The sequence below is a fragment of the Balearica regulorum genome, chromosome 2 (assembly GCF_011004875.1).
Source record: "Balearica regulorum gibbericeps isolate bBalReg1 chromosome 2, bBalReg1.pri, whole genome shotgun sequence".
NCBI lineage: Eukaryota > Metazoa > Chordata > Aves > Gruiformes > Gruidae > Balearica > Balearica regulorum.
Window position 1 is genome coordinate 126,949,972 of NC_046185.1, and position 14,963 is coordinate 126,964,934.

At 40.9% G+C, this 14,963-nt stretch overlaps 1 protein-coding gene across 1 annotated transcript in view; it reads left to right on the top strand.

Moving 5' to 3' along the window:
• The first annotated feature begins 1,071 nt into the window (after positions 1-1,071).
• The window catches only part of ZNF385D (zinc finger protein 385D), a 429,859-nt gene continuing 415,967 nt past the window's right edge, over positions 1,072-14,963 (top strand). Inside the window, exon 1 of the mRNA XM_075745842.1 lies at positions 1,072-1,293. Within this exon, the coding sequence (XP_075601957.1) occupies positions 1,194-1,293 (100 nt within the window). The 5' untranslated portion in view covers positions 1,072-1,193. The remainder of the gene's footprint in view (positions 1,294-14,963) is intronic.

Consider the following 14,963-nt stretch of genomic DNA (forward strand, 5'->3'; position numbering starts at 1 on the left):
GCTTCTTGAAGTCAAGGAAACCAAGATGGGAATACAGTGGCACAAAGGAGGTTTTATTTTCCTTCCCCCCCCCCCCCCCCCCTCGAAGGAAGGATCAGTGCAAATTCTGCATACATTTTCTCTGACTTTAAGTGTCCAGACAGAAAGAATGATGCACCCGGTGGAGGTGCTGATGACATATAAATATATATGTGTATGAAAAATTAAAAATCAACTGTGGAATACCTTTTCAGGGCTGATTGCTATAATTTGACATACATGTGGATTTATGATCAAGATTACAAACAAAAGTTATGCACCTTATTTGTACTTAGAAAACGCACTGCTCTGCCAAAGCCTCAGGACAAACTATTTTTCCTTGCCTGAAAATTGCTAATATTCCATCTCTCCGTGCCTGTAACTTTTTAATCACTAAATCGGATTTTAAGAAGACAACAATTTCGAGAAAACATTCTGTTTCTTACATTGCAATGGTCCTTTCACAGAAATTTTGGAGGCCAAAGCAAGGGGAGGAACGCGGTCGTCGGGGGAGTCCCCGGGGCTCTAGCGAGGAAGAGGGGGCTCCGCGGAGGTGAGGGAGGGAAGGAGGGAGGCTGCTCTCTCACCACACATGGGCTTGTGGGAAGTGGGAATCTCAGGTTGAGTTACTCATCGTTATGGAGTCAGGAGTGTGCAGAACCGATGATTTTGATGGCAGGAGGTAACGTACACATGTTTTCAGTGAAGGTGCTGTAGGAGGACTTGCCGGCGGGCAGGAGGAGGTTTATGCTGAGGACTGTCATTCCCCAAGTGTGGAAGCCGCCTGGTCCCGGGAGCCCATCACCGCCTCCTCCGATGTTCTCCCTCCCCACGGTACCAACAGGGGGCTGTCGCCGCTCTGCCCCCCCCTCCCCAAGCCGCAGACCGCGGCGGCGCACGGACGCTGCCGGGCAGGGGGCCAAGCGCCGTCCCCGGGCGCTCCGGACACCGCCCCGGGTGAGCCAGGCGGGGGGCGCGGGGCGGCGCTGCCCGGGGCTCCGCGCTGCCCGCCCGCCCGCGCTGATTGACACCGGGCCGGGCGGAGGCGGGCCCGCCGGGACCGCGCCGCTCCCACCCGCCGCCGCCGGGCAGCGGGTCCCGCGCTCCATCGCCGCCCCCGCGCTCTCCCCGCCAGGCTCGGCGCGGCGCTGCGCGGGGCCGCCCCCGCCCGCGGCATGGCCGGTTCGCTGGGCAGGGGGGCGGCGTGTTGGCGGATGCGGAGCGCGGCGGGCGGCAGGAAGGAGAAGCCGGGGGGCAAGCCCCAGCCGCGGCACGGTAAGGGGGCGGCGGGGCTCGGCGGGGCGCGCACCGAGGTGGGACGGGGAGCCCCGAGGTCCGTGCGGGCATCCCCGAGGCCAACTTGTCTGTGACTTGTTCTGCCCGCTCGGCTCCTTTGGGGCAGAGGGATCCTCTTTTCCTTTCCCCCTCAGCGGGTGCGATGAGAGGCGAGCTCCCTGCGCCCGAACTCCGCTGAGCTCTGCCTCCTGCCTTTTATTTACCGCGTACCGCGGCTAGGGGAGAGGAATAGCGTTCGCGTGCATTTTGGCATCTTGCTTTGACAGCGGCTTCTTTGGTTGTTGCAGAAAGCATTTGCAGCCTGGCACACACCAGTGAAGCTGGGAAGAGTCCTCGAAATCATTTTTGGCTTGCATTTGGTCTTAGTGCCCGGGAAGCACTGTTAAAAATAGTTGCCCTGTGTGCTCTCGTCCCCCCTTTTTTTATTCGGGGAGATCGATGCTCTCTTCCAAGGCTCGGCAGCAGGCAAACGGTTCTTCCAAAAGCAGATCCTGACTTTGAAAACAGAAGGGAATGGTGTCACACGAACTATTGAAAACAAGCGTTCAGGTTCGCAACCCGTTGAGTGCTGAACGGTGAATGCGGTTTCCCAGAGCCAAATCTGTCACGTACAGTTTCCTTACTGTACCACTTGGCTGTCACCGTTGTCTGCTTTGATGAACCATCCCAACTGCTTGTGGAGGTACGGTCACAGTGTCTGGAAATCTCACTAGAATTTGTTTTAGCTGTGCATTCCCAGTGGGTTTTAAACCCGCTATTTGGGTAAGTGTGTTTGCAGAAATCTCTGACTGAACCCTCAAGGATAAAGTAACTGTTTAAGTTGTGTTTGAGTTCAGCGTTAACTTGTGCTTGTTTGTTGTTGAATACGTTCGTCCAAAAAGTAACTTTATGCCTTTTCCCAAGAAAATAATTTGTGTGAGGGACTGATTTGTACTCTTCACAAGTATACAGAGTACTGTAACGTGCACAGTAATCTTGACGACAAAGGTGTTGGGATGACGGGGAGCCTGGTATTCTGAAGAAGATGCTTGCGATGAAAGTAATACCCCGAGAGCAGGTCTGAAACCAAGGAAAACCAGAAGTTGCTTCTTCCACTTACTGTCACCTGGATGTTTCTGAGCTAGAGTGCTTTTGCAGCCACACCTCCCTTTCTCTTTTGCTTGTTTGTGCCTCTTTCGTAAAGCAAAGAGGAAACAGATTAAAAGAGTCTGAGCGAAGGTTTTGTCAGGGCTTTTATAAAAAAAAAATCAAATAAATGACTGTTCGGGAAAGGAAGTGTTATCCAGTTAGAGAATAAAAGTCTCTGTTTAAAAACAGATGTAAATATTTATCTTGTTAATTCTGAATGCAATGCTGATAGTAGGGAATAACTTGCGTGAGAAGGAGAGTTGATGGGATCCCTTTAAGTTATATCCTTGTTCTGTGTTGGTGTTACACAGCAGCTAGGCACATAGACTAAAATGCTGGATGCAGTGAAGTTGGTGGGAATTTTACCACTGACCTGAGAAGAGACAGGGTTGAACCCACAGGCTGCATGCTGTAAGGTGTAGGGCCAAACTGAACTGAAAACCTTTGACTGATATAGCTATGCAATTATGGCAAAGTTTATAATACTGCAGCGTGCTGCTGTGATTAAAATGTTATCAAAGTAGCTCTACCATAAATTAGTTAATCTCAGGAGGTATTTTACAACTTGGTTCTAATTTGGCTTAACAAAAAGGGGTGGCGTGCTTCAGTCTATCAGAGTTGCTTCTTATAAATGTTTTGTAAAGTATCATATGATTCTAAATTCTCATTTAAGTAATTGCTGTAACAACCTGGAACACTAAATTACACTGCAGGACATATAGTTTGCATCCCAATTAATTTTTAACTGTACTTTAATAATAATCACTCTTTCTGCTGTACTGTCTTTTTTTCAACATGCACTGGACTTATTTACCAGGTCATTTACTATCTGTTAACAGCTCCAAATGTAAGGTAAAACCAAAATTAGACCTAATGTGTATGTCTCTAAGACTGATTGTGTGCTGCAGGGAGATTTTTGGCAAGAAAAAAAGGTGTAGCATTTCTTTAGTATGCTTCTTAAATTTTCAGTTATAGAAACACCCTATATTCCAAGCCTGTGTAAAATTTACTCATAAGTAAATTTTGGCTTTTGTAGACAGTATTGACCACTTCATGCAGGAATGGAAAAATTACTTAAAATGTTCAAGCTAAAGCATCAGAGGGGTTATAAGTAAGATATACCTAAATGTAAAATTGCGGTATATGAGCTATCAGCAAATTTTAACTGGCAAACAGATTAATGGGTTTGACTCGTTCATACATGCATGCATGCAACTATCAAAATGAAGCGAGAACCATTCACAAGAGAACTGGGATGTATCAGAAATATGAAATACTTTAAATTTTGAGGAGTAATGCTGTTCTTTCCTATTCTTGTTTTGCTGCAAAACCCTTTCAGTTGGCCACCAGCCTGTTTTGGTAAAAAATGGCCATAGCTCTATAGATTTCAATGGCACTGCTGTGATTGACACCAGCTGAAGAGCAAGCACAATATTTCTGTGTATATTTAGATTAAGATACATTTATTTAATCATCACTTGAGGATGTAAACTGACTGGGTGCATACTGACTTGTGAACACCTGAGCAAACCTGCTGTTTAATTGAATCAAATTAAAAGTATTTGCTAGCTTTGATCATAGGATCATAGGATATCCTGAATTGGAAGGGACCTATAAGGATCATCAAGTCCAACTCCTGGCTCCACACAGGACCAGCCGAATCAGAGCATATGACTGAGAGCGTTATCCAGACGCTTCTTGAACTCAGTCAAGCTCGGTGCTGTGTCCACTTCCCTGGGGAGCCTGTTCCAGTGCCCGACCACCCTCTCAGCGAAGAACCTTTTCCTGATATCCAACCTAAACCTCCCCCATCGCAGCTTCATTCCGTTCCCTTGGGTTCTATCACTGGTCACCAGAGGGAGGAGATCAGTGCCTGCCCCTTCGCTCCCCCTTGTGAGGAAGCTGTAGGCTGCGATGAGGTCTCCCCTCAGTCTCCTCTTCTCTAGGCTGAACAAACCAAGGGACTTCAGCCTCCCCTCATACGTCTTCCCCTCTAGACCCTTCACCATCTTTGTTGCCCTCTGTTACCCCTTGAGACATTCTTCTCACCTTTTATGTAAGTAATTATAGAGACTTTACTTTTCAAATATTTTAAAACACAAATATGAAATTTTCCCTATGATCTCATGTGCAGAAGTTCTTGTTTTACACTTTTTGTAGTTTCATACCATGTAAAGCAATGTAAAGTAGGACTAGCATTTCCAACCATTGCAGTCCATAAAGTAAACAAAGTCTTTGTCAAGACTCCAGCAAAAAGTTCAAGATCCTGTTAAGTTGATGAATATTAATGGTCTTGTAAAAAGCCTGTCTTTAAATCATTTGATGTTGGCATGATGTTAGCATTGGCACCCTACCTGTAAAATGTCTCAAGAGCTTGAAAACCTAGATGGATGGCTAAAGCCAGTGTTCTATTACAGATACTCTCCAAGTAGAAGATGTTAAGGAATAACATAATGGAAACCACAGTGTCAATCAAGTAGTATTTTACTGTACTGCTTAAGAAAATTTCGAAATACTTGTATGAAAACACCTCCTCCCTTGAGGAGTAGATATGGAAAGTTTGTGACTAGAAGTTGTAAAACAGAAAGATGTTTTAAGTTACTTGACACCACCAAAAATAAATTCTGGAGAGAAAGCAATATTTTACATCCCTTTTTAAAGCTATGTGAAAGTTTCCTAGTGACAAAGTAGTTTTGCATCCTTAGTATTAAAACAATGACCAGGGGAAAACAGCAGAAGTAAATTTGATTTTTTAATTTTTTTTTAAACTGTTCACAAAATATGCCAAATTTAGGCTGGGGAGTGGAAGTCCTCTGTGCTTCAGCTAGCACGATGAAATCAATTGGTATTGTGCCAATATGTTGGATGATGCCCGGGTAGGCTGGATAAATTAATATGAGCTGTAGCAACACAGACGTTTTCTCACCTGGACCAGCTGACTAATTTTAGTCTTCACCTGTCTAGAGCTGTCACAGAACAGCTCAAAACTTGTCTCCATTTTTGTTTAGTTTTTATTCCTTCTGAGAGTAATGGAGAGGTTGTAGTGCGGAAAGGGTAGAAGTCAGCATATTATTGCTCCAGGGAAGGTAACTCCTCTAACTGTGTTGAACTGGTGGAAGAATGGAGAGGGAGGGAAAAAACCTACAAACCTGTCCATTGTTTTCCTGTTGTATAAGCTTAGATGTATGCATGTAAGCTAATGACTTCTGGTTGCGACTGGACTGGTCTAATTCTACAGTTTATAATAGGGAAATGAAGTTGTGCTTGAGCTTTCCGGTGTCAGATGTTTTCATCTTCACACATTTCTTCTTGAAATATTCAAGAAAGTGCTTCAGTATTTTCTTGTCAGCTTGTTCCTTTTTTCCTTCTCTGTCTCCTGGGAAATAATGTTCTTGGTCATATTGAGGCAGTCATAACCAAATCTTCTGTTTTGCTGGAGGCGTAGTTCTCTAGACCTCACTTTTTACGTGTGGCTTATTGTAGTATTTGTAAAAGTAAATGTCTGAAACTGATGTAGGCGTTTATATATATATATATATATATATATATACAAAATCTGCTTAATATAAAAGAATAGAAGTTCTTTTCTTGAAGCAAGTAAACCTCTTTTCTGTGATCAGCTGGAATAATTTGCAGGTAGACTTTAAATCTTAAAACATTTTTCTAGCCTACAGGTCCAGAAAGTGTGAACGTTGATATTATTTCCACTTAGGTCTACTAGCACTTTGATGCCTCAGCTGCTTTTGGGGCCTCACCAGTCAGTGAGTGTGTGTTTGCAGACCTTGCTGTGAAGGCATGGCTTTCAAAACTAAGAGATGGGTAAAGAGTTTGACCTGGAAAGCAAGAAGTGTTGGTTTACCAAACTTTTTAACTTGCTCAGCCTTTTCCTTGATGTAAGCGCCAGCTGATACCTCTTTGCTTAACTTAATCAGACTACGTACATAATAGGTACAACTTCTTAAAGAACTTGTCTGATTTAGGACTTAAGTTCAATTGTGCGTATTTTTTTTGATTGGGTGGGGTTTTTTGTTTGTTGTTGTTTTTCAAATTTGTTCATAATAGCGTTACTGTAAAAAAGGTAATAGTCTGGCCAGAAACGTGCACAATAAAACCAGTAGAGACCTGTTACCTGGTTGTATGTGCCTTTTTCCCCCTAGTTCACAGAAGAGGTTATTTATGATACTGATAAAACCTAGCATTACAACTTGGACAATTAGAATTAAGTAATCAGAGCTACAAATGTATCAATTATTCTAAATTTGAATTTACAATAGAATGACAAACCCACCATCTAGATCTTAGAAGCAGACTGCAAATACAGTTTTATGATATTCATTTAAATCTAATTTTGGCACAGAAATGCAGTTAAGAAACCAAAGACTTCCCCTCTATTCCATAACCAGATTTATTTTTCTGACCTTTTTTTAAAAGAAGATTTGGAGAGTTTTAATCAGACAGAGATCACAAATCACTTTGCTGGGAAATGCAAGGTATGCTTTAAAAGGGGGAAGAAAATAATTTTCCTGATATAATTTGACTCTTCTTTTTTTTTTTTTTTTTTTAAATTGCGAAGCTAGGTGAAATGATTACTCTGACAGAACTATAGAAACTATCTCATTTTAGTACATTCCGAAGTATTTTATATTTTGAGTAACCCTGGCTCAGGGGCATTTTATACTCACATCTGGAAGTTTCCAGTCTTAGTATTCAGTTTAGTGTCTCTGCCTTTGTCTTTCCATTTAGCCTTGCCATGTTATAACAATGAATCATCTTGTCCGTTAACTAAAGTTGGAATGTCTGTTTATGCACTGAATTTGTTTCATCACGTCGCCATAATAATTGATTGGAACTGTGGCAACTCTGACTGCTTTCCCATATGTATTTGGGCTGGACTTTACCCAGTGCTGTTCTGAGCAGCAGAAGGATAAGCCATCACAAAACCTGGAATATCTTTATCCTCTTAAGATTCAACTTCTCTTTCTCATGAAACTGTAGGGTAGCATTTTCATGTTTTGTCTCCGTGTATATGAAATCGGGTAGAGGCTGTAGTATTTCCAGTCATACAAAATCATAGCAGACCTGCAATACGCATATATGTAAAACAGTTAAACCAGGAACGTTGTTATTGTCGGTTTGCTTTGATATGTTCTGTTTTGTTGATGGATTTTAAATTAGTGCTGATTAAAATAGTGAAGCATTAAATAAAAAGTGAAACAAAACTATAGTGGCATTCTTTCATTAAATTAATAATGTTAATAGAGCAGACAAGTGACACGGTGCAAATGAAGGGGCCTCGTGGCAGGGAGGCTGTGCCAGCAAATGCAAATTCATACCTCCTGCCATCTGAGTGGGCTTGCAGATAACACTCTGGTTGTTATTTAAGCAGAGTGTTTTGCAAATAAATGTCCTTTTGTTAAAAAGGTATTACACTGGCTGTACCTTGACTTATTTAATAGCATTAACTTACTTTGTGGTAGTGTCACTGAAATTATTTTTATTTCCATGAAAAAAACAACCTTCTTGCATTTGGAAGGTAAATTCTGAAGGATCAGCTTAATAAATAAAACTAAAATGTTGCGTAAAACATATGTTTTCTTTTTAAGATGGCTTTGTGATCTTGTCTTGTGTACTGTGATGTCTAAGAATATTTTTGTGTGCTCTCTATGACCAATTTTCATTAAGAGTTGTTGATGCCACATTTCTGTGGAAAGTATCGAAAAGTAGAAAGAAGGAGTAGGAATTAGTGGGTAGAATCTTCCCCTGAAGGCAGATGAAAGTGGAACTGTTAGTTTGTGATAACGAACCCAAGAGCCTGTGGAAAGAAGTGAGAAAAAAGACTTGTTATTGTCAATGACTGCACTGAGCTTTGCTGCACAAACTATTGCAGTATTTTGTTCAATACTTAGCACTCTGAAGCTCTGAAACCACAGAGCTGTCTAAACTGCTGGCATTTATAGTAAGGGGGAGGAATGGGAAATTGAGAAGAGATATTCTTTCTCCAGAAGTCGGATTGAGTAAATTTGCGTAGTATAACCAGGTGCCCTCAACAGTTTCTTCTTTTTGGCTGATAGTCACAGTGGTTTCATGTGGGAGGTCATGGTTGCTGCTAGACAAGAAGTGGGTGTGAGTAAAATTTTTTAGGAGGTAAGTGAGAGGAGGTTCTGTAATGAGAAGCTGTATGCAGAAAGATCAAGGGACCCTTGCGATGCATTCACATCAGCCAGGATCACAAAACAAATGAGATGCTGTGTTCTGTGCTGGGCAGAATGTCTCCAGGCTTCTGCATAATTTTTAAATATAAGGCATCCTGATAATGGTATCTCAATATCATTAATATATGGCTTATAAAGTTCAAGCCAGAGTTAGATGGAATGGGAGCGCAATCTTCAATTTTTATTTGAGCTAGAGGTGTGAATTTTTGCCTGTCTAGCTATTTGGAATTCCAAGAGATATTCAGATCTGCAAATCCTTTTAAAAACTGGAGTAAAGTGGTCTTTGGAACACAAGAAATGCTTTAGGGAAACACCATCTTTTCCTTTTCAAGTTGGGATGACGTTCTGTAGGTTCTCTGTGGCAGGCTGTTCCCAGTCCAGGTATTGATTTCAGTTAACACTGAAGTAGCCTGAGGGCTGGTCAGTTGTTTGTGTTAATGGTACAGCTGTGTGCAGCCTAAATTGCTTCAAGCCTTTGGCCTACCAAGGCAAGTTTATCACTGGTTTTATTCATTGTGCAACAGGAGGGCATCTTGCTATTTTTCACTGAGAAGTGGTAATGATCTGATAAGACCATGAACATATTTTGGTTTTGTTTGTGAGTGTAGTCTTTCTTTTTGTAATGTCCAGGCTGAGAAGCTAGTCCCAGCTCAATTACTTTACTTTTTGGGAGAGGGCTATGTTAGAAATGTAAAGGTGGCAAAAGGATCACCTTGCAGAAACTGTAGTGACTGCAGCGAGATTCTGATCTTTGAATGACTTTAGCTTGTGGTACATAGCCACTTGCTGTACGCTCCATCTCAGTCGGTGAGCTTCTAAGCTTTTTGAATTCTTCTGTTTTGACATTTGTTCCAGTAACTGAAGCAGACAAATGATCTCCAAAAGTGATGTTTAGGTGACACCTGAGAGTTTTTCAGAGTTCTTAATAGCTTTGAGCTATTGTTCCATTGCAGAGAAAGTAAATCTGAAGATATATCCTGGATCAAGGATAGTTTTTTTTCCCCTATCATATTCCTGTAGCACCATGATGCCAGTTTAATGGTAGATGGACATTTTTAGCCAATGGCTTTTGTATTCTGCAAACTGAAAATCTATCCTACTACTTTCTCAGTTAAAAAGAGGAAAGATGCAAAATTCTCTATTGGTATAGTATGACAATAGTATAGGACTTTTTTTTTTTAACAAGTTAAAATATTTAGACCCATTATGTTCTGATTATATCCAGCATATGTAGTGGAAACCTGAGGAATGCATAGGATCATTCAGGTTGGGAGGGTCCTAAGGAAGGTCTCTAGTCCAGTCTTCTACTCTGTGTCAGCTTTGAGGTTGGATCAGGTTGCTCAGGGATTTCTTCAGTCCCATCCAAGGGACATCCAAGGAAGGATAATGCACAAAATCTGGCAACTGGTTGCTTTTTTACAAGTTTAAATTCAAAATCAAGCCTGAAAACTTTGGAAAAGTGAGAGTTTTAGATAATGTCCACATCTTCCTAGAAATCAGACCAAGAGTAAGTGGTGCTAAAATGATTCCACTGATGATCTGAAGTATCACTTGCAAAACATAATGCAAACTGTTTCATTCTAGGATGTTCCAGAAAAGATACCATGGAAAGCTAATCACTTGCTTATATGCAGGGCACTCTGAATAAAAAGAGCGGTAACTATTCCTAGGCTTGCAATCCCTTATCAGAGTGCGCCTAGAAACATAGTAAGTTTTTGAGAAATACAAAAGACTGTGCCCAGTATCTGTCCCTGCTACTATCCATTGCATAAATCAGAAGTACAGGTAAGATTTTGTGACAAGAACGGTCTTGGTAACTTGAGTAATTGGCATGTCCCAGTGTAGTTGTAGCACAGAGGTCTCTGGTCATTATGGAGAGTGTGAAAGATAATGTTTTGCTGGTTTGGGTTTTTGTTTGTTTGTTTTTTTTGGTTTTTGTTTGTTTGTTTTTTAACAGGACTGAGGGCTTCTGTCTCCAGACCACTCTATTTTGCTTTGTCTCTTCCTTAAATATGCTGAGCTTCTATCTGCTATGCATTGGACTTGACTTAGAGGTCCAGACTCAATACGCATTTCTATCTTTTACTCTCTTCTAGAGTAAGACTACCAATCGTCAGTGTACCTTTCTTCGACAGCACTGAAGGAAGAGGACTAGTGTTCGATCTATTTAAGTGTTGCCTACCTGGATTCCTACACCATGCTCTGTAGAAGAGGCCAGTTCACTAGGTTCAGTTGGTAGAAAATTTGTGTGCCTCTTGACCCTGGACTTGCTGGGCAGTGGCCTGCATATCTGTAGAAGTAAATACCAAGTTCAGTGTGTTCCTATGAATCATTCACTCCTCTAGTCCAAATAACATTTTAAAAAAAAGAGATTAAAATTGTCGATGAAGCAAACATTCTGTATTTCAGTGAACTCTAACTGCCCTTCCTGAACTCTGCAGCCAAGAGCAAGGATGCCGTGACCAAATTGCAATCCTGTACCTACAGGCCTGATGTTCATTGAACACATCTGTGAACATCAGGAGCCTTTCACAAACTTTCTGAGGTTTGTCTCTGGCTTTTCTGGTAAGGAGTTTGGAGTTTCTTTGGTAACGGCCTGTTGGATCTGGGCTCCCAGCGCTTTCTGGGTCCCAGCTTAGGGGTAGTAGCACAGCTGCCTGCTCTGAGGCTCCATGTGCTACCCTGCCCACAGGGTGGGTGGTTGGGTTTCTCTGGCTGTCCCCTCTGTCTGGCTTGAGGAATCTACTGAAGAAGCTGCCTGCAGCTCCATTTCATCTTTATGTCCTAGTATCTTCTTGTGTAGAAAGCTACTAGTGAATTGCACTGTTTTCCAACAATATTCCTGTGTAAGAAATTCTCGTGCAACACAGCCTGCATGCAGTAGTACAACCTTGCTGGTAGTATATTTTCCTGGTATAGAAGAGCATTGTTTTACTTTCCAAGGAAGCACTTTATAATTTTTGGTGTTAACAGCCATTATCTTGCATATCCTAATAAATTCAGCTATTTGGTATAATTAATTTGTTAACGCTTCTGCAATCATGTAATAGGATACATTGGGCCATGCCACTCTCAAGGCACTCATGTTAAAAGATTCTTTAGAGAATCACTTTGTGCTTCATAATATTTTAATACAATCTCTCATTGAGTTCTGTGGCCTTTAAAGTCTCAGGTTTGAATTTTTCTCTTGCTTGCATTGTCCCCATTTGTTTGGGTTTTTTTTTTTTTTTTAATTCTGATATCTGATTTTACGTTTGTCCCACTGCTCTTTGCAGGTTTTGCTTTTAACAAGTAGAGGGGTAAGCATTTCTGTCCATACAGATCTGAATCGGAAATCTTTGTTCATGTTTTCCCCTGGACCTTGACGTTCAATAAACTTGGAAGCACTTCTTGTCCTGCTAAAATGTATTTCAGGATAAAAAACCCCCATAAACGTAAAGGGTATATGTGGCTTTCTGGTTTCTCTTAGTTTGTCATTTACACTGACATGTTCTTCACAAATGGATCTTGAGAGTACAAAGAGTTACAAACTATGTACTCTTAGTAATACTTCAGGCGTTAAGGTTAGGGGCAACACATGGTTTAGAAACTAGTTCATTTAATTTAAATCATTAATGATTTTCCTAATGTAGGGAAAATTTAAGGACTGTATCTGCTACCAAAGTCCTGAAAACTTGGCAGTTGCTGACTTTGTGATGCAAATGTCAAGACAGATTTCTCCTGTTCGTAATCTTTAACATGTTTCTTGAGAATTAGCACCCACGCTTGAATGGTTGTATTTTTAAATGTGTCTGTGTGAGAAGGTGTGTATGAAACCAGTCCTTGTAGCAGAAGGAATGATAATGAACTTATAGCTTTTTTTTCAGGCATGTGTCTTCCCTGGTCATAAGTTATCCTGAGTCTTGAATCTGGTGTAGATCAACGTGCTGTATGAAGGGTGACTTGAAGTACTTTCATTGTCGGAGCAGCACCGCATAGTGCATGTCTGTATTACCACGTTTTGTTGTTTGTATGTTTTTGCTACAGAAGAAGAAAGCAATCACAGCAGGCACTACTGAGGAGCGTGGCTAGGAACGTGGCTGCCATCTGTGTGAGCATGGTCTGTTCATGTTGTATGCTTGTTTTCATATGTATAGTTTAGCACTTAGTCTCTACGATTGGAGTAACATATCTGAAAACAGTTGTAATAATGAAAGTTGATAAGAAACAGGCATTTAAGAAGTTAATTTACTTGTTTTCAATGTATGTGCTCTGTTTTTTTAATTCTTTTTTTTCCTCCTTTTTAAAAAAAAAAAAATTCTACTGCTACTTTAGACATTTCATGAGATAATGCTGCTCATTCCAAATTTGAACTCATCACTTTTGGCTTTGTACATCGTAATCACCTCCACAGCAACCACTGTGATGCCATAAACAGAGGGTTTGACTTCAGGTGAAGAATGTAGGCAGTAAAAACAACAACAACAAAAAAACCTTAAAGGAAAATGTGGGAGGATGGGGCGAACAGAGAAAGTGATTATTCTGGCTTTCTATGTAGAGATTTTTTTTTTTCCCAAAAAAACATTTTTTTTTAATCTTTACTGATAGCTGAAAGAAAATAAATTCTTTTAAAATGTCAGAGTGGAATTTCCATTTTAGATGCTATGATTGAAAAAATGTATAAGCAGCAGAGTCTTATTCTGCTTAGGATTTCTCTCTCTTTTTTTCCTCTCTTTCCATTCATTTTTAAAAAATCACTTTAGTAAATCCACCGTGGGAGGATAGTTTTGCTACTGTACTTTTCCCAGGATGCAGCAAGAGAAATTGCATTTGCAGTTCACAGAGAATGAAATTAAACTTGCTCTGTCCTGATGACCCACTACTCCTACACCCAGCACATTTCTGGGAGACACTCATTGTTACGTGCTGTAGGAGACAGTGCCCTGAATGTGCTTGCACCTGCTCTTGTGCATGAAGGAACAGGCATGGATTTGGGCCCACGTAGCTCTCAAATTAGAATTAGGTAGTGTGTGGAGTGCTGGTGTGTGTGTGTCTGCCTCCTCTCTGAGCTGTCGCTTTTGGAAGGGGAGACTTGGAACGTGTCACTTTGCTTACAGAGGTTGAGACTACTTGCTGTTGTGTAATATATTTATACGTGCTCAGAAAGATCATGGTTTTAGAGGGCATCAGGCAACTGAAGGATACCCATTTTTGACTTGCATCGTCTCATGTTCAAAACTTAGTTGGGTGCTAAACTGTAAAATCAGTACAAAGTAATTGGGAAATGCAAATCACATTGTGGAAACTGAAATAGTGGACTGTCATTTATTTGTTTAGTTGGGTGGCAGTGGGAAAGGCAACTTAAAAAAACCCCACACTCCTTTTTCTTCTTGAACAATAAAATCTCGCTCTTTAACTCTTCAACCATCCATCTGATAGAGGGTTATGTACATAACCCTCTATTTCTAGGCTTTTTACTGCTTTTACAGCTGTCCAATTCTTCCATTTGGGCTGTGGCTTCTCTAAAGCAACTTCAGGTAGATAAATGCTCAGATGACCTTAGTGCTCATGTAGAACCTTAAGTACATGCCTAACAGACCGCACAGCAATAAGTACTTCCTTTTCTTACACAATAGAAATTGAATGCATATAATGCCTATGGACAAAAAATTCTCCACTAGGAACAGAGAAAGCCCAAGGATCAGCAAGGATCTCCATTTAATATAATGCTGATCCTATGCTGCACAAAGCTTGTTAACGTGAGGAGACTCCCACAATATATATATAAAAAGTTAGCACTTTCTGTTTGACAATTCCAGTAGTTTTCATTTACATTTCAAAGACAAAGAGAGACAGAGCACTCGTATCTGTAATTCCAATAGTCCCTCCATCTGGATGACTGTTCCTGTAAAACTGACACAGTATGGGCAGTTTTAATCTATTTCATTTGTTGCATCTTCTCAGATGAGCCTTTAATCTCCTGCTTGCTGATCCCTGGGTTATAATCAGATTTGACAGAGATAGGAAGGTGGTAAATATCTTGATGTGAAAGTCTGTAACAAGATAGAACTGTCACTTCTCTCCTCACTCCTCTGGTGAGGTAAAATTTTATTTGCAAAGTGTGAATAAAGCTTAAAGCTGCCTAGTTTCAGGCCATTTTCAGGTGCATCTGTTTACAAGTAAGCTCTTTTTTTCCCCTCCTCCTCTGGAAAAGGCAAGAAAAAGTTTTATTTGTTGACTTGCTTCTGAATATTTTAGAAAGCAATTTTATGTCAACTTGATTAATTATTCTGTTTTCCCAGAGGTTGATAACATGCTGATTTCAAGTAA